The 27,644-nt window shown below is 35.5% G+C and overlaps 1 protein-coding gene across 1 annotated transcript in view; it reads left to right on the forward strand.

Moving 5' to 3' along the window:
• LOC139890163 (U11/U12 small nuclear ribonucleoprotein 25 kDa protein-like) overlaps positions 1–20,124 on the forward strand; it is a 97,787-nt gene extending 77,663 nt beyond the window's left edge. The window contains exons 4-5 of the mRNA XM_071873059.1: positions 19,830–19,929; positions 20,029–20,124. Coding sequence (XP_071729160.1) covers positions 19,830–19,929; positions 20,029–20,124 — 196 coding nt within the window. The remainder of the gene's footprint in view (positions 1–19,829; positions 19,930–20,028) is intronic.
• Positions 20,125–27,644: the final 7,520 nt, after the last annotated feature.

The following is a 27,644-nucleotide window of genomic DNA, read 5'->3' on the forward strand; positions in this document are numbered from 1 at the left end:
ACTATCTTGGAACTCAAGATGCAACCCATCAACACTATTCACCAACCCATTAAAAGTTTCCTCATTGGGAGTCCATACTCCCCGAACATTACCACTAGAACTCCCTGCTTCATACGTGAACCCAGTACCACGTCCTCTACCTTGACCTTGACCTTGCCCTTGCTGACCTTGACCCTGTTGTTGTTGTTGACCCTGTTGTTGTTGTTGACCCTGTTGTTGTTCTTCCTCACCTACCAAAACCCAACAGTTCGGACCTCGCCTAATAAAATCGGCTTTAACGAAAAACAAAATATTCGATACCATTGCTTCGGCCCCCGAAACAGTACACCTATCAGTTGGCACCGAAAATGCCTCAGCCAAACGTGTCACTAAATGCCCCCCTAACAACGGGCGCTCGGGACGATTATCCTCACCAATTTCCTGAAACCAGGCCCCCAACATACAAGGGACATCTATCGCCTCTCTAGCCTTAATCTGCTGAAGGATCCAAAGATCCTTTCGTTTAATTTTGTTTGCATTTCTTCGGGCCATGAACATAGTAGCAATCATTTTAAAAAGAATCCGGTCCTCCGGACGTCGAAGATTTGACTGAATGCTCCTACTAGAGCTAAAAGCTCTAACCCCCGGATTAATAACCGTTGGCCAATACTCACTTTCACTAAAAGCATCTTCACCAAAAACCCGGCATCCCAACAAATGGTACTGTAAATCGATATCATCATTTAACTCGGGGTACAAACCCAATGCCCGAGCCAACTCAACCTTACTCATTCGACGGTCCGCCCCGCCAAGCCTGAATGTCAAAAAGTCCGAATCACGAGGAGCAACTCGGGGGCGACAACTTACGGTCGAAAAGAACTCAACAGTCAACTGCTCATAAACGTCTTCGTTAATCTCAAACAATCGATCATACGGTCTCAACTCATTACCACTATAAGTAACCCATAAGTAACCACGCAATTGTCGATAAGCATGAATGTTCTCATTCCGAAGATGCGACCAATCCAAGTAGTAAGTTTGCTCAATTGGACGAGCAAGATTTATGGTAAACCTTTGTTCTAGATCCTCCATATTAGCAACTTGAGTCAACCACAATTCCGGATTGTTCGGTGGTTGCTGTGGTTGGTTACCTCTTGTTCTCTACATTCATGAAACATGTAAGAAAACAAACACAAAACTCAAAAGTTAGTGTTAGTCATCATATTAAGCACCAAACACCTTTACAATCAATCCTTGCTTCATGTTAATTCACTTTCAAAAACAACCACCAATGAAACAAATAACTCTTGTGAAAACTTTTCAAAAACTACACTCTTAACCAAATCACATTATCCATTAAACCAAATAACTCATAACCTTATTCATCAATCAACATAACCAAAACATAACATGATTACTTATCACTCTTTTAAATTCCAAAAATCCAATAAACTTCATCATGTTAGCAACTTTTATCAATTTCAACAACCATTAACAAAAAGCTTCATCACAATTAAAAATCATATGTTTAATCCTCACTAGCATGGCATAATACATAGTTAGAACAATTTAGCTCAAATCAATCAAAACAATTTGACCCGCCCATATGGACACTACCTCACACTAGCTCAAAAACACATGAACAATTCAAAGATCACCACACTTTCAAGCAATTATCCCCTTTTTACTTACAAAATTCGGACTTTAAACCCTACAAACCCTAAGTTCATGTAAGACTTCCAAAAACACAAACTTTATCATGAAATCAAGTCATACAAACATTATCTAACAAAACCCATAACTAATTTAATCACATAATCCAAATTAAAGCAACCCCACACTAATTCATCATGATAATTAAGAATTTAACAAGCAATTTACATATAATAAGATGAAATTAGTAAGGAAGGAAACAAATTCGGACCTTTTTGGGTGCCATTCTTGAAAGATTGAGGTTAATTGAAACAATAGATCAAACTTTTAAGATTTAGGGTTTTGAAGATCAAAGGATTTGTAAGAGTAAAAGATGTAGATGAATGAAAATAATCGAAGTAAAAAGGAATAAAAACAGCTGGTATCTCGTTTTTAAGATGTGTGGTTGGGAAAATTCGGATGTGATTTTAATTTAAAAGCCTAAAACAGTCTGCCCGACCCAGATGGCGCGGCGCTCCACAAAATCGCGCGGCGCGCAGAAGTCCCGCGCGGCACTCCGAATGCTTGCGCGGCGCTCCAAATAACTATAAATTCATGTCGAGCCTAATTGAATATCTGGTACATCAGGTACCACAAGGTGGCGCGGCGCGCCCTAAAGTGGAGCGGCGCTCCATTTACTGAAACTCCAAAATTTAGCATTTTTAAACCTTTGAAACCAATTTTCTCACCATAAAACTACCAAACAAACCCCAATAACAATCCAAGCATGATCATATTGCACATATTATCAAACAAGCACAAAAATTTACAAACTCTACAACAATGTGAACCTTATTTAACGAGTCGTTCACACGACTCGTCCCCAACTTCAAGTGGCATTGGGATCGGGTTCAACGTGAACCTCATCATTAATCTCTAACGGACCATCAAAATACTTCTTCACACGATGTCCGTTAACCTTAAAGGTAATACCATTCGCATTTTTTAACTCGATCGTACCGTATGGGTACACCTTAACAACCTCAAATGGTCCCGTCCACCGGGACTTGAGTTTTCCCGGTAAAATCTTTAATCTAGAGTTAAACAAAAGAACTCGGTCGCCTTCGTTAAACTCTTTTGGACCCTTTAACTTCCTATCATGCCATTGCTTGGTTTTCTCTTTATAGATCAATGAATTCTCGTACGCATCAAGGCGTAATTCACCAAGCTCGTTCAATTGCCCCGCTGTAACGACCCGACCAAAACCGTTATTGACGGCGCCGTTAACTTAGGTCCCGTTGCGTGGTCGTAGTCCCTATATGAGACTCGTTTGACCAAAATTATGTCGCATTCATTTGAAACGTACAAGACTTGCAAAGTTTAGTTTACAAACAATTCGACAACAAGTTTAAGATTACAAAAATTGTAAAGTATAAATGAAATAACTTGCGACATAATATAAGTTGAAAATCACAGTTGCTATAAATAGCGTAAGTATGTATGCTTTAAGGTTTAATCCAAAAGTGCTATCACTAGCGTATGCATGTATGCTGAACCTCAAGCAAGAAATCAAAGTGTGCGGAAGCATGTATCAAGTAGCCGAGTATGAACCTGAGAAACATATAGAAAACTGTCAACGAAAAACGTTGGTGAAATCATAGATGTATTTGTAAACGTTGTTTTTGAACCACAAGATTTAGTATTCCCATAGTTGATTATCAAAATCGTTTGCATTCCAAAAGTATTGTTCGCGAGCACCCAATTATCAAGAGTTAACGTTTCCTTCCATAGAACCCCATCACAATAGTGTTAGAACATACACTGTTTCTCGAAAATATATTTCATCCGTAGACGGTAGCGAACCGTCCGTAATGAGGGTTTGTCAAACCCGTATGGCCACACAATATAAGTTCTCGCTTACACCCTGCAAGTGTAACTAATGATAATCGAATTGAGGATTTTTGTTCTAACTCGCTGTGGAATGTTTGTTTTCCTTGTACTTGTGTTCAAAGTATAAAAGTAAGTAGTACAAAATGTAACAAAGTATATGTTTCTCAGCCCACAATTTAAAAGTATAAAAAGTTGTTGAAAAGGTGGGACTATGATCTCACCTCGAGTGCACGAGTATAAAAGTACTTCACAAAGTAACGTATGCATGAAAGTTGCTTAGCCTTGACCTAAACAAGTAAGTTGTGTCAATTAACCGGTTACGATACAAGGTCGGGTGAAATGTGTTCAATTAGTCCTATGGCTCGTTACGACTCGAAAAGTATAGCATGTGAATCACGTTGTCAAGTTTCATGCAAGAATCAAGTATAAAAGAAAGACTAGAACGATTGCATAAGTGTTTAGTTAAGTTTGACTAAAAGTCAAACTTGGTCAAAGTCAAAGTCAACGGGGTCGGGTCGGGTATCCGACAATTTTTATAAGTTATATAATCATATATGAGCATGTTGGCCAAATTTCATGTTAATCGGAGGTCCGTAGCATATCAAACATTTTACGTCAAATGACCAAGCAAAACAGCCCATTTTAGTGTATCAGGACGGTGTCCCAAAATCAGGACGGTGTCCCAATATAAAAAGTGGGACGGCGTCCCAAAATCAGGACGGCGTCCCAATATGAAGAGTGGGACGGCGTCCCAAAAGTCAGGACGGCGTCCCAATTGGCATCCAGGGTCTGTTTGCTGAATTCCTCAAATGGACGAACCAAAACACAAACAATCACATTTTATGATCCGCAAACAATTAGAACATGTATTTTATATCATCGGAAAGCTATTTCGACAAGGAATACAACTAACCACATATCATTAATCAAAATCATCATTTAAGACTACAGAAACCTCGTTGAATGGTCGTTAAGCGTTCAAAATCAAAGTTTAGGTTCATCAAATGCATTTCAAGTTTTGGGAATCCAATTTATACATATGATATGCCGTTTTGAAGGTAATCAAACATGTAATACAACTAAACACTTATTAATAACATTAACGAGCATTCAACGCATCAAAAGTTCGTTTTAAAGCTATCAAACCCTAACCAAAAGTTCACAAAATCAATAATCACGTTTATGAAGTTTCTTTAATCAATCTATACATCAACATGAAGCTAATGATGCTAGTAACACTTTTAAAACATGAACTTTAACAATCTAACACATTTGATCATCCAAAATCAAAGATTAAGCATACACTTTTCATTTTCAAGCTAGTTACACCAAAACATCAAGATCGAGCATACAAATCATATATTCATGTTATACACGAGCCATAGACACTAACTAACAACATTTCAAGTCAAAAAAACGAATTTAAAGAAATCTAGAGTTTTAGAAATGTTACCCAAAATCAATGAAGTTAGTATCAAATCGTAGAGGATGATGAGAGGATCAAGAATATGTAGTTTGTTTTGATGTTTGCTTGCTAAATCGAAATTAGATGATGAATCTTTTGTTTGAAGGTTGAGAGAAAAGATGGAAGTAATGAAGATGGTGGAGATGAAAATGAATGGAGGAGGATGGAGTTGACTAGTTGACCTAGTCAACTAGTTTGGCTCTTTGGCGAGTTTAGTCCCTCAAGTTTGTAGTCGGGTGCGGAAATTAACCGATCGAATATTTTTAAAACGCAAGTTAACGAGAGATGTTGTAATCGAGTAACGGGATTATCAAGAACATTAGTTAACGAAGTGTACGAATATAGGTGACGAAAGATGTTATTAAAAAAAAAAGACGGTATTAAAATAAATTTAACGGAAAAACGCGGGATGTTACACCCGCCCTTAGGCGTCCGGCTTCCTTCAAATCTAAATTGCACTTTTTAAGTGCCCACATAGCCTTGTGCTCGATCTCCAACGGGAGATGGCACGCTTTCCCATAAACCAACCGATAAGGAGTGGTACCAATTGGCGTTTTGAAGGCAGTTCTAAACGCCCACAAAGCTTCATCGAGCTTATTTGCCCACTCCTTCGGATTCGAACCCACAGTTTTCTCAAGAATACTTTTAAGAGCTCGATTTGTATTCTCAACTTGTCCGCTCGTTTGGGGATGGTATGAAGTAGAAACTTTATGGAGAACTCCATATCGCTTCAATACCTTCTCCATTTGGGCGTTACAAAAATGAGTACCCCTATCGCTAATTAAAGCTTTAGGAGTTCCAAATCGAGAGAATAAACGCTTAAGGAATGAAATCACAACTCGTGCATCATTTGTGGGTAAAGCTTGCGCTTCAGCCCATTTAGACACGTAGTCGATGGCAACGAGTATGTAACTATAATTCTGAGATTACGGAAATGGCCCCATAAAGTCAATTCCCCAAACGTCAAATACTTCACAAACTTGGATGCTTTGTTGAGGCATCTCATCCAGTTTGGTGACTTTACCGGCCCTTTGGCACGAATCACATGACTTACAAACCAGGTGGGCATCCTTGAAGATTGTCGGCCAATAGAAGCCGGCATCATAGACTTTACGCCCCGTAATTTGGGGTCCAAAATGCCCACCGGTAGGCCCACTATGGCACTCGGTCAAAATACGCATACACTCATCACCGGAAACACACCGGCGGATAACCCCATCGGGACAATAACGGAAAAGATAGGGATCCTCCCAGAAATAGTACTTAAGGTCACTGAAGAATTTCTTCCTCTTTTGATGTGACCACCCTTTTCTCCAAGAATCTCCCAACTAGATAATTAGCAATGTCCACGTACCACGGCTCATCAACCTTATCCACCTTCATGAGATATTCGCCGGGAAAATCATCATGAATGGTCGTCTCATCGAGAACCTCACGGGAGGGGTTCTCAAGACGTGAAAGGTGATCGGCCGCCAAGTTTTCAGCACCCTTTTTATCCCGGATCTCCACATCAAATTCTTGCAAAAGCAAGATCCATCTAAGAAGTCGTGGTTTTGCATCCGGTTTAGCAAAAAGGTACTTTAGAGCAGAATGGTCCGTAAAGACAATAGTCTTAGATAAGACTAAGTAGGACCGGAACTTATCAAACGAAAAAACCACCGCAAGGAGCTCTTTTTTAGTGGTAGTATAATTTAATTGCGCTCCTTGCAAGGTCTTGCTTGCATAGTAGATGGGTCGGAAATGTTTCTCGACCCTTTGACCCAAAACTGAGCCAACAGCGAAATCAGATGCATCGCACATAAGCTCGAATGGAAGGGACCAATTCGGAGCAATTATGATTGGCGCATTGATGAGTTTCTCCTTCAAAAGCTCGAATGCCTTTTGGCACTCATCGGAGAAGTTCCACGGGGTGTCCTTTTCAAGGAGTTTATTCATCGGGTTGGCAATCTTAGAAAAATCTTTAATGAATCGCCGGTAAAAACCGGCGTGCCTGAGAAAACTCCTAACACCCTTAACATCGGTAGGAGGTGGAAGGTTCTTAATAGTGGTAACCTTTGCGGGATCCACCTCTATACCGTTTTTAGAAATCTTGTGCCCGAGAACTATGCCCCCTTGAACCATGAAATGGCACTTCTCCCAGTTGAGCACAAGATTGGATTTTTCGCACCTGACCAACATCCTTTCTAAATTAAGAAGGCATGAATCGAAAGTGTCACCGAAGACCGAGAAGTCATCCATGAACACCTCCATGCAATCTTCTATCATGTCATGGAATATGGCCATCATGCACCTTTGAAAAGTAGCCGGAGCATTGCAAAGGCCAAAGGGCATGCGTCGATAGGAGAACGTTCCATACGGGCACGTGAAAGTAGTCTTCTCTTGGTCCTCGGGCGAGATAGGAATTTGAAAATAGCCCGAGAAACCATCGAGAAAGCAATAGAAACTGTTTCCCGCCAACCTCTCTAGCATTTGATCCATGAAAGATAGCGGGAAGTGGTCTTTACGTGTGGCGTCGTTCAACTTATGGTAGTCGATACAAACACGCCACCCCGTGACAGTCCGGGTGGAAATTAACTCATTTTTATCATTGGTGGTAACAGTCATACCACCTTTCTTAGGTACACAGTGTACCGGGCTAATCCATGGACTGTCAGAAATCGGGTAAATCAGACCTGCATCAAGGAGCTTTATGATCTCTTTCTTCACGACATCTTACATGTGCGGGTTCAACCTCCTTTGGCGTTGCACCACAGGTTTGGAGTTATCCTCCATTAGGATTTTGTGGGTGCAATAGGAGGGACTAATACCCTTAATGTCATGAATCTTCCATGCAATGGCCGGTTTATGGGCCTTTAGCATGGTTACAAGCTCAGTTTTCTGACCTGCTGAAAGAGAAGAAGAAATAATTACCGGAAGCTTAGATTCCTCATGCAAGTAAGCGTATTCCAAATGATCTGGAAGTGGCTTCAATTCAAGCTCGGGAGGTTCTTCAATTGAAGACTTGCTCCGGTAATTTGAATCACGTTCGAGTTCTTTGAACTCCTCTTCAGTCGGCTCATAGCCGTTTTCCATCAAGGTGGTTAAAATATCCACCTCCTCAACCTGCACATCCTCATCAATCTCAACCAATGAGCATTCTCCTGAACCCTGTAACTCTGGGAATTCCTGCAAAAACTCAGACTGGACATTCACAGTGTTAAGAAAATAACATGTATCATCAGTGTAGCCAGGGTATTTTAAAGCATGGTCGATTGAGAATGTTGCACTCAAATCATCTATCCTAAGGGTCAGCTTTTGGCCATACACATCAATCATACACCTAGCAGTATTTAAGAATGGCCGACCCAAAATTAGTGGAATCCTTTCATCCATTTCCATATCCAAAATCACAAAATCCGCCGTAAAAACTAACGACCCGGTCTTCACTAGCATATTCTCTATGATTCCACGAGGGAATTTAATAGAGCGGTCAGCTAGCTGCACAGCCATACGCGTGGGTTTTAACTCCCCGGGGTCTAGCTTTAAGTAAATAGAATAAGGCATTAAATTAATGCTAGCCCCCAAATCCGCCAAAGCCCTCATACAGTCCAAATTACCAAGTAAACAAGGAATGGTAAAACTTCCAGGATCTTCAAGCTTCTCGGGAAGCTTGTTTGCAACAACCGCTGAGCATGCGGCATTCAACCTGACTGAAGACACGTTCTTCAGCTTCTGCCTGTTAGTCACCAAATCTTTGAGAAACCTCGCATACTTAGGCATACCTGCAATAACATCAATAAAAGGCATATTTATGTTAACTTTTTTAATCAAGTCCATGAACTTGGACTTTTCGGCCTCTAGCTTCTCCAATCGCTGTTTCCTCGGGAATGGGAGCGGTGGTTGATACTCTCTAACTACCGGTTTAGCAGCAACAGTAACCGGTTCCTTAACAACTTTTTCAGCCACCTGTTCCGGCTCCTTTTTCCTTTCCGGTTCACTTTCAACAACCGGCTCACTATCATTAACTAACGGTACCCTCAAATCATACTCGTCGGGCTTCCTCGGTGGATAATATGCTAAACCACTTCGGGTGGTGATAGCATTAACATGCCCGTTTTTCGGGTTAGTATCCGTCTTGCTCGGTAACTCTCCCGGTTTCCTCTCACTACTCTTATTAGCAAGTTGACCAATCTGCTGTTCAAGATTATGAATAGCTGCTTGTTGATTTCGAAACATTTGGTCATTCTTTTCATTATTCTGAGTAACGGTAGTGACAAGTTGAGTCTGAGATATTACTAACTTCTCGATCATAGCCTCAAGGTTGGACTTTTTCTCTTCGACCTGTGGTTTCTGAAAATAACTGGGAGCTTGCTGCTGAAAACCTCCACTAGAACCCGGTTGGAACCTCGAACCCTGATTACCTTGCGGATTATAAGGATTATTGAAATTCCTAGCAAACTGAGCACGTCCCTGAAACTGATTGTTATTCTGCTGACTAATATAGTTGATCTCTTCTTTCTGATTCATAGTCAAACCCACATCACAATCTTTGCCCAGATGCAAACCTCCACAGTATTCACAACCAACCTTCATACCATGAATATCCTTGTTCATCTTCTCCAAATTCCTACCAAACGAATCCAACTTAGCACTGAAAGACCCAAAATCATCATAAGCACCTGTACCTGTAGTCTATGTTCTCTTAACTGAAGCTGAAGGGTAAGATTCATGATCCTGATGCCACTCATGAGAATAAGCAGCTTGCTTTTCAATGATCTCTAACGCCTCTTCTTCAGTCTTATCCATTAACGTACCACCTGCAGCTTGATCAATACTCTGACGCGTAGGAATATCACAACCTTTGTAGAAAATCTGAACCTTCTGTAAATCATTCAACCCGTGTTGCGGACACGAGCGTAACAAAGTAGCAAAACGGTCCCAAGCATCAAACAATGTCTCACTGCTCTTTTGTCTAAATTGAGAAATATCTGCTTGAAGTCGAGCAGCTCGAGATGCAGGGAAAAACTTTGACAAAAACTTATCTTCCAAAGTCTCCCAAGATGTAATAGTACCCTCTGGTTGCTTATCTAACCATCTCTTAGCTTCTCCCTTAAGAGTCCAAGGGAAAAGCCTTGTCTTGATTGAAGTGTCGGCAACCTCATGTAGTTTAAACAAGTTACAAACATCATTAAAATTACGAAGATGCTCGTTAGCATCCTCGGTATCTTTGCCATAGAATCGGCAATCAGAAGAAATCAAATTCAGGATCGGCCCTGTAATTTGAAAAGGCTGAGTAATATTCGGCTGAGTAATCGAATTGCCTTGGCCTCCTCGGGTGGCCTTCAACTTTTCTGCCATAGTCTGAGGACGAGGTGGTTCTTCAGCCATTTCTTCAGTATCTGAAGTGTCAGACAAAACGTAAGAATCTTCTTCTGAGTTAACTTCTGGTGGTGTTTCGGGCACCACAATATCGTTGTTACTGAACAAATTGACTACAACTTCACTCGAAGACGGTGAAGAATCCACTTTAGACTTTTGCTCTTGACTTAAGGCTTTGAACAACTCTCTTTCAGGCTCGTCAAATGGTGTTAAAATCGGAGAACTTGAAGAACGCGTGTGTGGCATGCACTACCTGTAACTGCAAGAACACAGCTAACAAACCGATTAAACGCACCGACTCAATTAGAATTAAAATAAAATAAACAGTTAAAATTAACTAAAAACAAACTTAATTTTCAAACTTAATTTTCAACACAACTGTCCCCGGCAGCGGCGCCAAAAACTTGATGTGTGAAATCTAGTATATAAATTATCTCTGGAAATATGCCTTGTTAAAGATTACTACACACTTACGGGCAGTGTACCCGATCGTGTAATAGTATAAAAATGGTAATTCCAAGTATCGTTCCAAGGACAGTATTAACGTGAGAATTAAGTTTGAAACTAATAAAAGTAAACTAAGTTAAACTATGAAAATTGAAATTACGAGATAGTTTGTTTTGCGGCTATTTAACGATTAGCCAAATCAAGATAGCTTTAAAAGTAAAAGACAATATTTTTGGATTTTTAAGTTTAGATAAAAGAAATACAGACTCAATGGGAAAATAAAGATATTGGAATTCAATGGATAGAAGAATGTTCGCCTAGATATCCTATTCGCAGTGTTGGATGATTTGTTATTAAGCACTAGTTCTATTAATCAATGCACGCAATTACAGAGTCGGTTTACCCAGAGTTCTCTTTTAGCAAACACGTCAAACTAGGATTAATTGGCTTAGGGTTCCCTTTCACCAAATACCATCTTTCGTTTGTGACTTAGTAACTAGCTAATTATAAGATTAAGATGCAATTGGTTACGCGTTCGCTCCACACAATTCACCCCTATTTTGTTCAATTACGTTACCCGGTTTACCCCCTTGGTCCAGTAAGCACCCAATCGGTTAAGACAAATCAATTGGAAATTAGATCACTAAATTGAAACAGGGTTCCCTTTGTTCAAACAAGATTCACTAATCAACCTAGTAACAATAATCAACACCCACAAGAATGGTTCTTAATCAAAACTCATAATTATCATGCATCAATTAATAAAACATCAAAGTATCATCCAAACACTTGCAAATATTCAATCTAGACAAACATTAAAAGCTTAGCCTACAATCATGGCTAAAACCAAAATAACAATAAAAGAAATAGAGAAATTCATTGTTGATAACAAAGAGATAAAACTAATCAAAGATTGAATCCTGAAAGATAAACGAATCGAGACTTGTTCCCGGAATGATTGGTACCTTAGAATGACCTTGAAGATCTCCAAAAATCACCTAAGTTCGTCAAAAAGTGGCTGGAATTCGTCTGGATACGATAATGATACATTAGGGTATTTTTCGGGCTTAAATACGTGGAGATTTCTGAACCCGGGCTGAAGGTCGCGCGGCGCGCCAGGACCCCCGCGCGGCGCGCCGAATAACTGGGATCTGATCCTTGAACTTCTGAAATGCTCGACCTTTATTTCCTGTTTATTGGCGCGGCGCGCCATGTTTTGGAGCGGCGCTCCATGCTGAAAAATGCTGAAACGAGCTTAAAAACTTACTTTAAACACCAAAACTCGAATCGAACCAAACCTTTTCACTTGTTAACATCGAAAAACATCCAAAACCATCAAATAACCTCAAATTTAACCTCCTTGGTCTTGGAACTCAAACTTTCACAACTTTAACCAAAATAACTCCAAATCGTATCCAAAAGGACCAAAATGTACCCGATATCGCTAAGGAAAACGCATATGAAATATGCGATATCACGCATGAGGGAAGTTATCGTAAATGAAGGAAATAAGATAATAGTGATTCGTCATATCTTTTGACGTCATCACAATTGATCTCCGAATTTAAAGAAAATCTTTGTAATCTATGTTGGATTTGATGCTTCGGTGATTAAGGAGATTATGATTCTCTTTGAATTAATACGATAATCCATCTTGATTTCTCCGTCGGGTATTTCACTATAAATCCACCTCCTTCGTTTCCTTACAACTCACACCTTCTATTCTTTCTCCCTCAACTCATATTTTAAAGTATTTGTCAATATGCTTCATCCAGTACTGATTCTCGATATACTCCTCACTTTCATATCTGTCGTTCTTCTTTTTCATCTGCCTCATGAAGAATCTATTTACTTCTACTATACTCTCGGTTTTATAGTATTTTTAGTTCTTCCGTGTCTTTATATTGCTATATGCATCGATATATACGGTTTATAATTTTTTGGGTGGTTGTTGGGTTTTATATCTTCCCTTATATTTCAAAGCCCCTGCTTTTGTCTTCTATAATCATTGACATCCACAGTTAATGCTCCCTTCTATTTGCTGCGATTTATACTCCAATTTCTATTTTGGAGTTTTGTCCTTTTGTTTCTTCTTCTTGCGATTAAGCAACGTTTGTAATGGTCCAGTATTCGCAGATATGAATTTCAGAATGAACATAGTTAATGTTCTAAGAAGGAAATGGTAATGGCACGATCTTAATTTGTTAATTTACCAGAATACCCTGAAAAGACCGAATCATCAAGAAAATATATTCTTGATATTTTTAGAGATTAAATAGAATACAAGAGTCGTGTAACATGGAACATGATGACGGCATGGTCTGTGAATCGTCATGTCCCATTAGAAACCCGGCATGACTTACTGTAATATAATCACGTTGATCAAGTGTCATTATATTATACTAACTCATGCTTCAGTTCCCAACACTACTTCAAAACATTCATAATTTAAACTCGAAAGTTTATAGAATATAGAAACTAATAGTTTCTTATATGATGTAACACTGATAGCGCAAAGAGATAAATGACTTCAGATAAGATTAGTTGTGAAAATATCTTCAGAAATATCGCGGATATTTATAATGAAAGATATGATAATATCTTAGAATTTCTAATATTGATGGATGATGATGAAGATTTGTCTGTAAAGGTTTAGAATAAAGAGTAAGGTATTCGTTAATGACTTTAGCAGGCACTGAATCATTTGGATTCTTTGAAGGCAGATTTAGTCTGTGTGATTTGTCCACAGCCTCCTTCATAGTCTGTTCAATCCGTTTTCCAGTTCCAAACCTTCTCTTTTTCTCAGCTTTACCACCTTACTATTCTTTGTCATCAAACTTTTTACTGTTAAGATCGTTTACAGTTTTTGATGCTTCGTCAGCATTTTAAGAACTACTTTGCAGTTCAAAATATTTTTCAGAACTTCACATTCAAAGTATGTAAGTCCAGGAGATAGACGTTTTACGTACGCATATAACTGTTGGTGTAGACATGCTGCGAGATTTCAAAATACTGGTTACTGTTTTTCGATGATTCGTATGACAATTCTCGTTACAAGATGCGAATGAGTAAATGATGTGATTTCAATAAATATAATGATTTGTCGAAAAGTCAAAGATAATTGAAGTTGTTGGTAAGTTTATTGCTAAGGTGGCGAGATATGAAAGGTCCCCAGTAACGATGACGAAAGGGCAACGTATCTATCGAGGTTATAGTAAGACTAGTTCGACTGAAAAGTCGAAGTTGACTTGCTGGAGCTGTGACAAAACTGTTTACTTTGAAAAGGAATTGAAAAGTCATTTTAACTAATAAATGCCAAAGGGTCTGACACGGATACGCGTCGAACTATGACTTTGGCTTCGAGAGCTTTTTAGGTACATAAATGTGGGTAATATGTGGTTGGATCATCATCTCGATTGTTCATTGTTTGAAGTGTCTTCGAAAACTTCGGAGAGTTTGAACACAGTTTGTAATCGTTAATATACATATGATGTTCTAACACGGTTTTGAAGTCAAAGTATAGCTTTGAAAGATGTAGGAATCTAAGAGTGATGTCTTCTGTTAAATCATGACTTGGATTTTGATTTGTCAAAATCAGAATGCGTAATCAAATTTGGGTGAGAATGGTTGTTTTGATTTCTATACAAGAATGTATATTGTTGTGAGATTTTGGAAGTATAGTTAATGATTTGCTTAATCAGATTCGAAAAATGTAATATATTAATTGTGAATTTATATATCTCTCGGGTATTACCTACCCGTTAAAAAAAAATTTCACAATTAATATTTTGTACAACAAAATTTTATTACAGTCTTTATGAAAATATATATGTGCATATTTTCTTCAGATGTAACATAGATTTAATAAGTTAATATTAAATTAAACTCATTTGATTTATGGTTGAAACTAGAACTGAATAATCCCTAAAGACTTTAGAAATTACATAACTTTTACGGAGTATTTATTCAATAAAATTGAAATTATGAATTAATACTTCGTTATTTGTTGGTGTTTGTAACCCTTGCACCATATTCTCTAAAGCCACTACTCGAGCGCGAAGCTCGTTGACTTCTTCTATTACACCGGGGTGATTGTCGGTTCGGACGAGCGGATAAATAAAATCTAGAATTTGATGTAGTATATAATTGTGACGAGATACTCTGAAAATGAGAGAGAAAATGGTGTTTCGGACCGGTTCGCCGGTAAGTGCTTCAGGTTCATTGCCAAGAGGGCAATGTGGTGGATGGAAGGGATCACCTTCTTCTTGTCTCCAATTATTGAGGAGGCTACGAACCTATCCCCAATTCATCCAGAATAGATGATGGCTAATTGGTTGATCCATTCCGGTCACACTGCTTTCGGAGCTTGAGTGGGATTCCATATCGGAATTCGAGGGACTTGAACTAATGACGAATTCCATTTAGTTCGATTGAATAAAGAATTTTTCGATATGAAATGATTTTTCGGCTATCGAGTGGTATTCTAATTACATAGAATATCTATATATATAGCGCAAAAGATTTCGTAGATTACGGAGGAAATTACGGGATATGTCAGGCAAAGTTTACAGTAACAGATACGCTAAGATATGAATTTTGTCTATACACTATTCATGCAATCAATGCAGTAAGACGTGTCTAGACTAAGAATGATAAGCAGGCAATTTCCGACAAAAATGATAAGCAAAACTTTTGACATGCAGACACGGTCGAAGTCCAGGCTCATTAATGCATCCTAACGACTATCAGTTAGACACACTAATACAGACCTGGTTCGCTAAGACCACCGCTCTGATACCAACTGAAAGGACCCGTTCATATACATTATAAACGATTCACATTAGTTGATTACATCGTGAGGTATTTTGACCTCTATATGATACATTTTACAAATATTGCATTCGTTTTTAAAAGACAAACTTTCTTTACAACGAAAGTTGACGGCATGCACACCATTTCATAATACATCCAACTATAATTGACATAATAATAATCTTGATGAACTCAATGACTCGAATGCAACGTCTTTCAAAATATGCCATGAATGACTCCAAGTAATATCCTTAAAATGAGCTAATGCACAGCGGAAGATTTCTTTAATACCATACTGTATTTCGTAGTAAAAATACATATAACGTCATTTAACAAGTGCAAGGTTGGCCTCGGATTCACGAACGTATCAATATTGAGATTCAATATTGCAGGAAAGTACGTAGACGCAACGGAGATGATAAACACTAGATTGACCTCACGAGCATACCCATGAACCATACCCATCACCTCCATAGCTATAACCCATAATTTCCTTAGCTTCGACTCATTCAAAAAACTATTTTGAAATCACTCGGACATCACTCCGTCGTAATATTTTATGTATACTAATAATATCTTGAAATAATACAGAGCAAATATATATATATATATATATATATATATATATATATATATATATATATATATATATATATATATATATATGTAAATCGATTGAGAGAGTTTAGAGAAATATATTTTTAAGTTTCTATAAAATAATGAAACCTATTGAATTATATTTATAATAGATTTTTGAATTATTAAAGTGAATTATTAGAGTATGAATTATTAAAGTGAATTATTAAAGTATGAATTATTAAAGTGAATTATTAAAGTATGAATTATTAAAGTATGAATTATTAAAGTGAATTAATAAAGTATGAATTATTAAAGTGAATTATTAAAGTATGAATTATTAAAGTGAATTATTAAAGTTAAAGTAAAGTAAAAGTAAAGTAAAGGTAAAGTTAAAGTATAGTAAAAGTATAAAAACTATGTATATATAATACGCGTATAAATATATATAATATTAATTTAAATCGTTATATATATTTAATGAAATAAAATATAAATATCGTTATATTTATTATACTGGTTAAGTAATGAGTTGTCAAAAGTGATTCTAGATATTTATAAAAGTTATATACGTTTTAATAATAAAGTTCTTTTTAAACTGAAAACGTTTTTGTACGTTTGAAAATAGATTAATAGAATATTATGGAAACCAATTCTCCACTAGCTTTTGTCTAACTTTCGTAAATGACACTTTTTATTTTTATTTATAAATAGCTTTACAAATTATTCTGAATATCGTTAAGAGGAATAGATTTTTCAAATCATAGTGGACCTCTCAACAGAGACTTGTAATCATAATTCAATGTTTCTGATAATTCAATCATTTAATATATTTTTTTTTTTAATTTCGTCGATAATCATATTGAAACAAATACGTTCATATAAAGCATTATACTTTTAAATACTTTGTTGACATTTTCAATTTATAACATATACACATATACATACATATTCATATATGTTCATTTAATGGTTCGTGAATCATTGGAATTTAGTCGAGGTTTAAATGAATGTATAAATATAGTTTAAAATCCTTGAGATTTAACTTAACAAACATTGTTTATCGTGTCAGAATAATATAAAGATAAAGTTTAAATTTAGTCGGAAATTTCCGGGTCGTCACACCCCTGCCCACTTATGATTAGTCCTATAACTAATTAAAAGAAACCCAAGTACAACTAATCAGGCCTAAAATTGATGGAGTCCATTAATTGATTCAATGACCCATTGAATCTCGGCCCAACACTCACCCAATTCTCGGCTAAAATAGATAATAAATAAGGTAGTCCAATATGACAATGCTAAAGTCCATTAATTAAACTTAAGTGGTTTAAGTTTAGCCTAAGAAATAAACGATGGCAGTGGCAGACAAGAAAACATGTTCCTTCTTTTTATCTCATCTAATAGTAACATGTAGTAGCAGTCCAATTTCAAAACAAGGATTTTCGGTTTCATCATCATACGTATTATTAATATTAAATCATTCACCATTGTTGTTTATCGCCTCCATCATCTTGTAATCATCATCAGAAATCTCTCTCTCTCTCCTCCGACATCTTTCAGGAAAGCTTCGAACAAGTGATTATGTGACGATGGTTATCGAACAGTAGGTTAACAAAAATTGACATATATATGATAGCAACAATAATTCGAATATTAATGAGATAATAAACTTGCTGCTACAATTCGAATATGGAAAAAAAATAACGATGATAATGATTGTTGGGGTTCTCGATCGTATGTTGAGTAGGTGATGGGTTAAAAAAAAAATTAACAACAAAAAGAAAAGTGAGGGTTTTGTGTTGTTTACATCAACAACAGAAACAAGGACAAATAGGCTTCGATGGTTATATGGTGATTGTCTTGGCCATGTAGGGAGTGGTGTCGTGCAAAAGAAAGAAGGAAGTAAGAGAGAAAAGATGATGATGTGGGTGTTTGTCGATGGTTTGTGGGGTGGTGAAGTGGTGGTTCAAATGGGTGTAACCGGTGGTTAACAAGAGTGACGATGGTGGTTGTTCTCGGTTGTAAAACAGTGATAACAATATAGTAGCACAAGTGGTTTAAAGATGGTGATCAAAATAAGAAAGGTGATATTTAGGTGGTAGGGTTATGGTGATCATGGTGTAGTGAAGGTTCGATGAAATTAGTAGCGGGTTCATGGTGTTCTTGGGCGAGTTTAAACTGAACCAAAAATAGGCTTGGGTGTGGTGATTAAGGTTATGGCTGTGAAGTGTTTGATCCAAACTCTCAATGCATAAGTAGATATTAGATATAGATATATATGTGTTAGGTAGAAGAATAAATATAATATTAATATTATGAGTCATCAAACGTGTTTCATGAATTGCAAATAGTAAGCAGCCAGTAATATTGTTTTCTTCTGCCGACACATTTACATCGAATGATATATCGTGTCCATTGCTAAACAGTTAACAGATAAAAGTGTTCCTAAAAATCTCAAAAATTTAAATTAAACATATTTAATTATTTCACTCATTACCTGTTTGAAACCTGATCAAAAAGGTTCGAACTTTATTTATTTTCTGTTCCAATTTATATGTACGGAGTACAAAAACTTAGATTGAAATGGTAAAAAAAATATTCATCAAAACTATTATATTTTTAATCAAATTTTGAAACAACTTTTATTTTAAAACTTCTTATATATATATTAGACCTATTTTAAAAATAAATAAACAAAATTTATATTTAATATATTTATAATTTATATTTATATTTAAAACAAATTTTGGAATAACTTTTACAGACATTTACCATTTAAGCTCAAAATTAATTATATTTAATATACACTATGTATATATATAACCAGTTTTAAATAACAAAATTTACTACGCACATTAATATATATTAAATGATTAAATTTAATTTTACAATATATATATATACAAGGAATATACATATAAAATAATAGCTTTTATTACAATGTATTTTATTGTACATATTTATTTATAACAATAAATGTATATAATAGTTTATTAATGTTCATGTTATTATATATATTATACATATATTTATATATACACATATTTATATATATCCACATATTTACAAGCAATGGTTCGTGAATCATCGGGAACAGTCGAAAGTCAATTGAATATATGAACATCGTTTCAAGATTTTCTAGACCCAACATTACATACTTTGCTTATCGTATAGAAATCATATAAAGATTAAGTTTAAATTTAGTCGGAAATTCCCGGGTCATCACATATATGTCATCATATAGTTTTTTTTACAAGTTTTAACGTTCGTGAATCACCAGTCAACTTGGGTGGTCAATTGTCTATATGAAACCTATTTCAATTAATCAAGTCTTAACAAGTTCGATTGCTTAACATGTTGAAAACACTTAATCATGTAAATAACAATTTCATTTAATATATATATATAAACATGGAAAAGTTCGGGTCACTACATATCATGATGCATCTTTACCTGATCTTTAAATGTAACCTGCTTGAAACATTATTCATCAAATACAATGTAAATTGAGGTGTTTTCCATTAAGTGGGTTGAAATTGCTACCTCTAATGTGCTAGTTATAATTTCCCCTTTTCGTTATAACTTAACAAATGCCCTGTCTGCTTGGTACTTTCTCATTTTTTTTTTTATTTTTTTATTTTTTTATTTTTTATTTTTTTGTTTTCAGGAAGCATGTGTGGCGAAATTTTTGTCTCTCATTTCACAACGAGAAGCTTCTAAATGATGATGCAAGACTACAAGATCACGGCGTGCGTAATCACTCTCAGGTACTTTTATCAACTGTTTCATCTATCAAAATTCATCACTGATGCAAAATTTTGAACATCGTGAATTTATTTAATTAACTGGGATTATTGTTGCAATAGGTGCATTTTATTCCGTATGTCATGTCAAGGGAATCAAAACAGCATTCACGAAGGAGAAAGCATCGGTTTTTTCATGGACTTAATAGACGGGAATGAATTGCTGGTCCAGTATTATCGGGGTGGAGTTATAAACATCTGTTATCTTCATACCTTGTTTCACTTATTGTATGAAATATATAGTTTCTAGTTCAGGCATTTAAATTTATTTATAAATTAGTCAATTTTACTAAATTTAGTTACTGAACGTTGGTAAGTGAAAACATATTTGGAATCAAAGTGTGTATCAAAATTACTGACCTATAAACGCTTATTTTTTATTTAAAAAAATCGGAATTTGTTAATCTGTTGAACTATCGACTTAGTATTGAAGATATAACAGGGGCATTATACCTGAAAATGACTGCATTGGGGATAAAATAAGAAGTGGTTTTAATTAATCAATTTCTTACAATGAAATCTCACACTGAGATTTTGTCAAACACTTGCAATACATGGTTTCTTATTCCAACAGTTAATCCAAAATTTAACTTTAAAATTTACATGTAATAATTAGAATTATCTGTTTAGAAATACAACAGTACTTAAAAAGAATTCAAGAACTTGAATTTGGTAATTAAATATCAACAACACATTTAACGACAGATACCAAATTCAATGCAAAATCAAAGGGATAACTCATTATTATTATTATATTTATTATATTTATGTCAACAACAAGTATCATTAGATTTGTTTATCAATAATTAATCAATAACAGCATCAATTGAATGAGTTGATATAATGACTTTCCAACACAAACAAACTATGAACAAAACTAATCGTCAAAAGGCACTAAGCTATAACCAGACAACAAAATTACGTCTTCGAGACCACGTTAATTACTTCCCGACCCCTGTTAGTACGTATTTCTCTACTAGAGATTAGGTATATACATACTGCAAGGTAGAATGAACCATGTGAGGAGTAGTTTGCCGATTTACGTTTACCCTCGGGACGAATCCCTGCAGACGCGAATCATGGTCTAAAACCATGGTGTGGCTTAAGTCAATCTTAAAATAGGGATTACGTATGTTTTGCATGTATCCTGAGTGATAAAATATATTGCTGAGTCATATATGAGAAAATGATGTGTAGTGTCCAGCGACATGAGATGTGTAGTGTGCCTTGGAGCTGAGCGGATGAGGTCATGTGCCTTGGAGCTGGGCGGCTGAGATCATTTGTCTTGGAGCTGGGCGGCTGAGGTCATGTGCCTTGGAGCTGGGCGACTGAGATCACGTGCCTTGGAGCTGGGAGGATGAAGTCACGTGCCTTGGAGCTGAGAGGATGAGGTCACGTGCCTTGGAGCTGGGCGGATGACAGATGAATTCTAGAGAGAGAAAGTGTGTGTGAGAGAGAAAGTGGAGCGTCTGATCTCTCCTCTGATGTCCAAATGAGGTGGGGAACTCCTCTATTTATAGGCAAATCTTTGGCTGGTAAGGAAGCTTCCTGGGCTACTTCTTGGGCCCGATTAATGCTAAAACCCTAGCAACTTACGTGTCTTCACTAATTTGGGCATAACTTTGTCATACAAAGTCGGATTTAAGTGATTCAAAAGCCAAAACGTCTGTAACTCGTAGCTCCACAACTTTAATTTTATGCGTGTAGACCATAGGATACACCATTAAGTCCCCCCAGTTTGATGTGTTTATTTTTGCAAAAAATAAACATATTAAACTTAAAAAGAAACAAGTGCTTTTTCTGCCTTGGGAACATAATTATGCTGTTATCTGGTACCTAAATGATATGTCTTTTAATGATCTTCAAAATAACTCGAACTTGAGTATGTAGTAGGCTTTTTAATGTTGGCAAATAATGTCATGTATGAAGCAACTGAGTCATATGCCTGATTAAATGTATATTCGGGAACTTGTATCACTTTATGATTGATTAACTTATGTTGGTACGATTTTCCATGTAGCAGTTGTAAGGTACCAGTGCAATACAATAACTGCTTTACGTTGAGCGTATGATGCCGACTGATGTTTGCCCTCGAGAAATAATCTCTGCAGGCCCGGAACACGGATGAGTGATCCGTGGGGTGGCCTCAATCAATCTGGGGATCAATATGTAATTGATCCGTCTAGCGTATTGCTGCTAAGCGGCTAATGTGCGTTTAGAGTGAGAAAGAACTGTGTGAGAGAGAAAGTGTACTTCTCTCTGACTGAAGTTTAGATGTCAAATGTGGTGACCCAAACGGTCTTTTTATAGGCGTAGAATGTCCGAAATTTTCAGAATACACGTGTCAATCGCTGATTAATTCTGTTATGCGAAATATCCAGAACCGACTTTGGTGTGGCTGACGTGGCTGCGTGCTGTTCACACGCCTAGTAAAAGGGCTTAAGAATAGAAGCTGATATACGCTGGACGGCAAATGATAGAAACCGCCAAATATTGTTATCTTTTGTGCTCTTTGATCCATTTTTCTGTATAAAAAATGATGCTTTAATGCATGTATCCCCTAGGATATACCATTAACTTCATAAGAAGATCATGTGACTATCTTTGTGCTGTACGCTGACATGATATGTTTATTCCTTATGTTTTATGTTTAAGGGCTTAAGCAGAGAAAGCTGCCTTTAGGGCTTACGCAATACGTTAGGCGGCCTGATTTATGTCTTTGAGATTTTTGTTCTAGCCGGAGAACTCTTGAACGACTATACACTGAAATTTGCCTTTGTTCCTTTTCATTGTGTGTTTTGTGCTAATGTATTGTGCGGCTTAAGAGTAGTACTTTGAATTTTTGTCAAAGATTTATTTGCTCGACTTCAAGTCGAAAGAACTAGTTCTTGTAATTTTGCTTATCGTCGACATTTCGTAGGTTCTAAATCTACAATCTATTTGGCGGCTATATTACGGTTGTTAAACCGTGCCTTTCAACCTTTTGTTTACGATTGAACTTCTGCCACCGAGACTAGATATCTCTTATGAGGGCAGGGATGACACACAACTTTGCGTCACCTGATTAAAAAATCCTCGGCCGAATAAAAATATGAATATTTTGTCGTAAGAATAATTGTTTTATTTCTTACTTTTAAAGAAATTTTTACGTTTACGACCGTATCTCATGTTCTAGATAGTTGATCGGGCTATCTGAACATACAGTACTACGCATAAAATTTCTTTAAGTTTATTGCCTTTCAAAGTCTTCTCAGTTCTTCTCCGATTGGCGTTGAGAGCATATATAATCCATTATCATTTGCCTTTACTGTTCGATATGATCTTTCTCATCACGGTCTTAATCTTGAATTCTTAGCAAATATCATGTATATAATGTGATGGGCTTACGCAAATGCGGCCATGAATATATAATGATGGGCCATGGACCAATGAATGTGGTCATGGACTTATAATGTGTCTTCTTTCCAATGATATTGATATGAATCATAAAAATGTTCTTTTTGTTATAAGTCACAGACTTTTGATAAAGTGGCCGACGCTTTTGATAAAGTAAATTTAGTACATCAACAAATTTGGTGGATGAAACTCTCGGATATTACTGTTCCACCTAACTTCACAGTGAATTATTGTACTATAAATATGTGATCGATTGTAATTAGTATGTACACCAATATTTCAATTTACTTCTGAAGCTTTTCTCCATTCTTATAATACTACAAGTTCTTAATTAGAGCATTGGCTACTAAAGGTAGTTATATACTATTAAAATTAAACACGTTATCAGCACGATTATCTCAACATTTATACTAAATATGGTTGGCTCTGCCACCTAACTAATATATGATCGGTTATACCACCTAAATGATATATGGTCGACATTGTCGTCTAATTTACATTTATGTTATCTAACATTTATTTATGTATACTAACATTTACATTTATGTTATCTAACATTTATTTATGTATACTAACATTTACATTTATGTTATCTAACATTTATTTATGTATACTAACATTTACATTTATGTTATCTAACATTTATATTTATGTTATCAACCATCTATTTATGGTTACTTACATTTATTTATACACCATCATATCACCACCGGAGTAGCTACCTCACGGTTGAAATATACAGTGTTGCAGCTCCAGAGGACGATCATGCTCTTCCCTGCCACCATCAACATATGGCACCTTTGGAATCAAAACCCATATTTAGATTCTAATTTGTGACTTGGTTTGCTCCTAATCTATGATCTGCTCACGTTTTGTTTTGTATTTGGTGAGAAAGTGAAAGGGACATATAAGAGAGGGAGTGAACCCCAATTGGAATGTAAAAATAATAGATGTGAAATAGGTGAGGAGAATTAATAGAAGAAAGGAGATATCTGATACCATAAAAAAGAAAAAATGCTCGTTGCCCCCGTTCCTTTACAGAATCGGTATGTATATACAACTCTAGCCTGCCTAGTTTTGTCATGTAAATAATTACTATCCTGTTCTACATAATCATATCACCTATTTATTCTAAATCTTTGACTATTGTTATTGAAAATATGACAAGAATCCCACTAATTGAGGGATGATATACACGACAGTGGTTTTTGTTTTTATTTGGACCTCTCCAATTTAATAATTGGACAATGTGCATCATCGGGAAGAAAAAAATTAGGGTAAAAGTGATTGATTGCACATACCGTCTAAATATATTTCAACCACTTATGTTTGAAGCTTTAATAATAAAAAAATCAAAGTAGAAAAATAATATGAATAGGTATGCTTTAGTGGGGTTTATTTTTGGTATGTAAATTCGTGGGTCATTGCTTGAATCATATTTGTTGGTTTGGTTGTATTATTTGCACTCTTATTTCAAGTTAATATTATAATATTATAATACAGAGTATTTATATTACGAAGTATGATTTTTTTATGATTATTTTACTTTAAAAAAGGGGGATCAAAATGTAAAAAGTAATACTCCGTAAATGCCTAACGGTTAAAAAAAGTAAGTTGGCATTGACTGCCGAACCTGCACTTGTACTTGCACTCTAATTTAGTTGGGCCTATATCCATTTTCGGACATGGATGGTCCAAATGGTAGCACCCCTTAAGAAACTGATATAAATTAAATTGAACTCATTAAGGTTAAATCAAAAAGTAATAGGCGTGCAAACGATTTTCAAGAAGCTATATTAACTTTTTACTCTTCCACTATGCATGATTTTGAAATAATGAGTCTATTGTAAGTCTGTCCAATAATTAAACAAATAAAGGATATTTAACATAGCTTTTTACATTATTATTCTATGTTATTTTTTTTAATACAATATTATTTCCTATTATATGACCTCTAGTATTTATTGAATATCCCAACATCTTATTTAGTCCTACAAAGAATTCACAAAAGAGAAACGAGAGTGAATCTTTTGAAAACCTTGATTAAGTAAACCCTGAGCAACCTTAGACTTAAATGATATGAATTTTCTAAGATGCCTAGTTTGTTATGTGTCACTCGTATATAAATGATTTTAGGCCATAACACATGTATGTTTATTAGGTGTTATTTTTATGTACTGCGGATTGTAACTTGTTTGCAGGTAATATAATTTGATTATCTTGCTGAAATATTACTCATTATTTGCTTATCTTGTTGAAATTTTAATATGAATACTGCCAAAGTACAAAATCAATCACATGATGGAAATATTTGTATTGCATATAGTGGTACCATGAAATGTCCCGTTCTTATTGATTAAAAATGTTCCATATTAATTGATTTCGTTGCGAGGTTTTGACCTCTATATGAGACGTTTTTCAAAGACTGCATTCATTTTTAAACAAACCATAACCTTTATTTCATCAATAAAGGTTTAAAAAGCTTTACGTAGATTATCAAATAATGATAATCTAAAATATCCTGTTTACACACGAGCATTACATAATGGTTCACAATACAAATATGTTACAACAAAATAAGTTTCTTGAATGCAGTTTTTACACAATATCATACAAGCATGGACTCCAAATCTTGTCCTTATTTAAGTATGCGACAGCGGAAGCTCTTAATAATCACCTGAGAATAAACATGCTTAAAACGTCAACAAAAATGTTGGTGAGTTATAGGTTTAACCTATATATATCAAATCGTAACAATAGACCACAAGATTTCATATTTCAATACACATCCCATACATAGAGATAAAAATCATTCATATGGTGAACACCTGGTAACCGACAATAACAAGATGCATATATAAGAATATCCCCATCATTCCGGGACACCCTTCGGATATGATATAAATTTCGAAGTACTAAAGCATCCGGTACTTTGGATGGGGTTTGTTAAGCCCAATAGATCTATCTTTAGGATTCGCGTCAATTAGGGTGTCTGTTCCCTAATTCTTAGATTACCAGACTTAATAAAAAGGGGCATATTCGATTTCGATAATTCAACCATAGAATGTAGTTTCACGTACTTGTGTCTATTTTGTAAATCATTTATAAAACCTGCATGTATTCTCATCCCAAAAATATTAGATTTTAAAAGTGGGACTATAACTCACTTTCACAGATTTTTACTTCGTCGGGAAGTAAGACTTGGCCACTGGTTGATTCACGAACCTATAACAATATATACATATATATCAAAGTATGTTCAAAATATATTTACAACACTTTTAATATATTTTGATGTTTTAAGTTTATTAAGTCAGCTGTCCTCGTTAGTAACCTACAACTAGTTGTCCACAGTTAGATGTACAGAAATAAATCAATAAATATTATCTTGAATCAATCCACGACCCAGTGTATACGTATCTCAGTATTGATCACAACTCAAACTATATATATTTTGGAATCAACCTCAACCCTGTATAGCTAACTCCAACATTCACATATAGAGTGTCTATGGTTGTTCCGAAATATATATAGATGTGTCGACATGATAGGTCGAAATATTGTATACGTGTCTATGGTATCTCAAGATTACATAATATATAATACAAGTTGATTAAGTTATGGTTGGAATAAATTTGTTACCAATTTTCACGTAGCTAAAATGAGAAAATTTATCCAATCTTGTTTTACCCATAACTTCTTCATTTTAAATCCGTTTTGAGTGAATCAAATTGCTATGGTTTCATATTGAACTCTATTTTATGAATCTAAACAAAAAAAGTATAGGTTTCTAGTCGGAAAAATAAGTTACAAGTCGTTTTTGTAAAGGTAGTCATTTCAGTCGAAAGAACGACGTCTAGATGACCATTTTAGAAAACATACTTCCACTTTGAGTTTAACCATAATTTTTGGATATAGTTTCATGTTCATAATAAAAATCATTTTCTCAGAATAACAACTTTTAAATCAAAGTTTATCATAGTTTTTAATTAACTAACCCAAAACAGCCCGCGGTGTTACTACGACGGCGTAAATCCGGTTTTACGGTGTTTTTCGTGTTTCCAGGTTTTAAATCATTAAGTTAGCATATCATATAGATATAGAACATGTGTTTAGTTGATTTTAAAAGTCAAGTTAGAAGGATTAACTTTTGTTTGCGAACAAGTTTAGAATTAACTAAACTATGTTCTAGTGATTACAAGTTTAAACCTTCGAATAAGATAGCTTTATATGTATGAATCGAATGATGTTATGAACATCATTACTACCTTAAGTTCCTTGGA

This window comes from Rutidosis leptorrhynchoides, chromosome 2 (genome assembly GCF_046630445.1).
Source record: "Rutidosis leptorrhynchoides isolate AG116_Rl617_1_P2 chromosome 2, CSIRO_AGI_Rlap_v1, whole genome shotgun sequence".
NCBI lineage: Eukaryota > Viridiplantae > Streptophyta > Magnoliopsida > Asterales > Asteraceae > Rutidosis > Rutidosis leptorrhynchoides.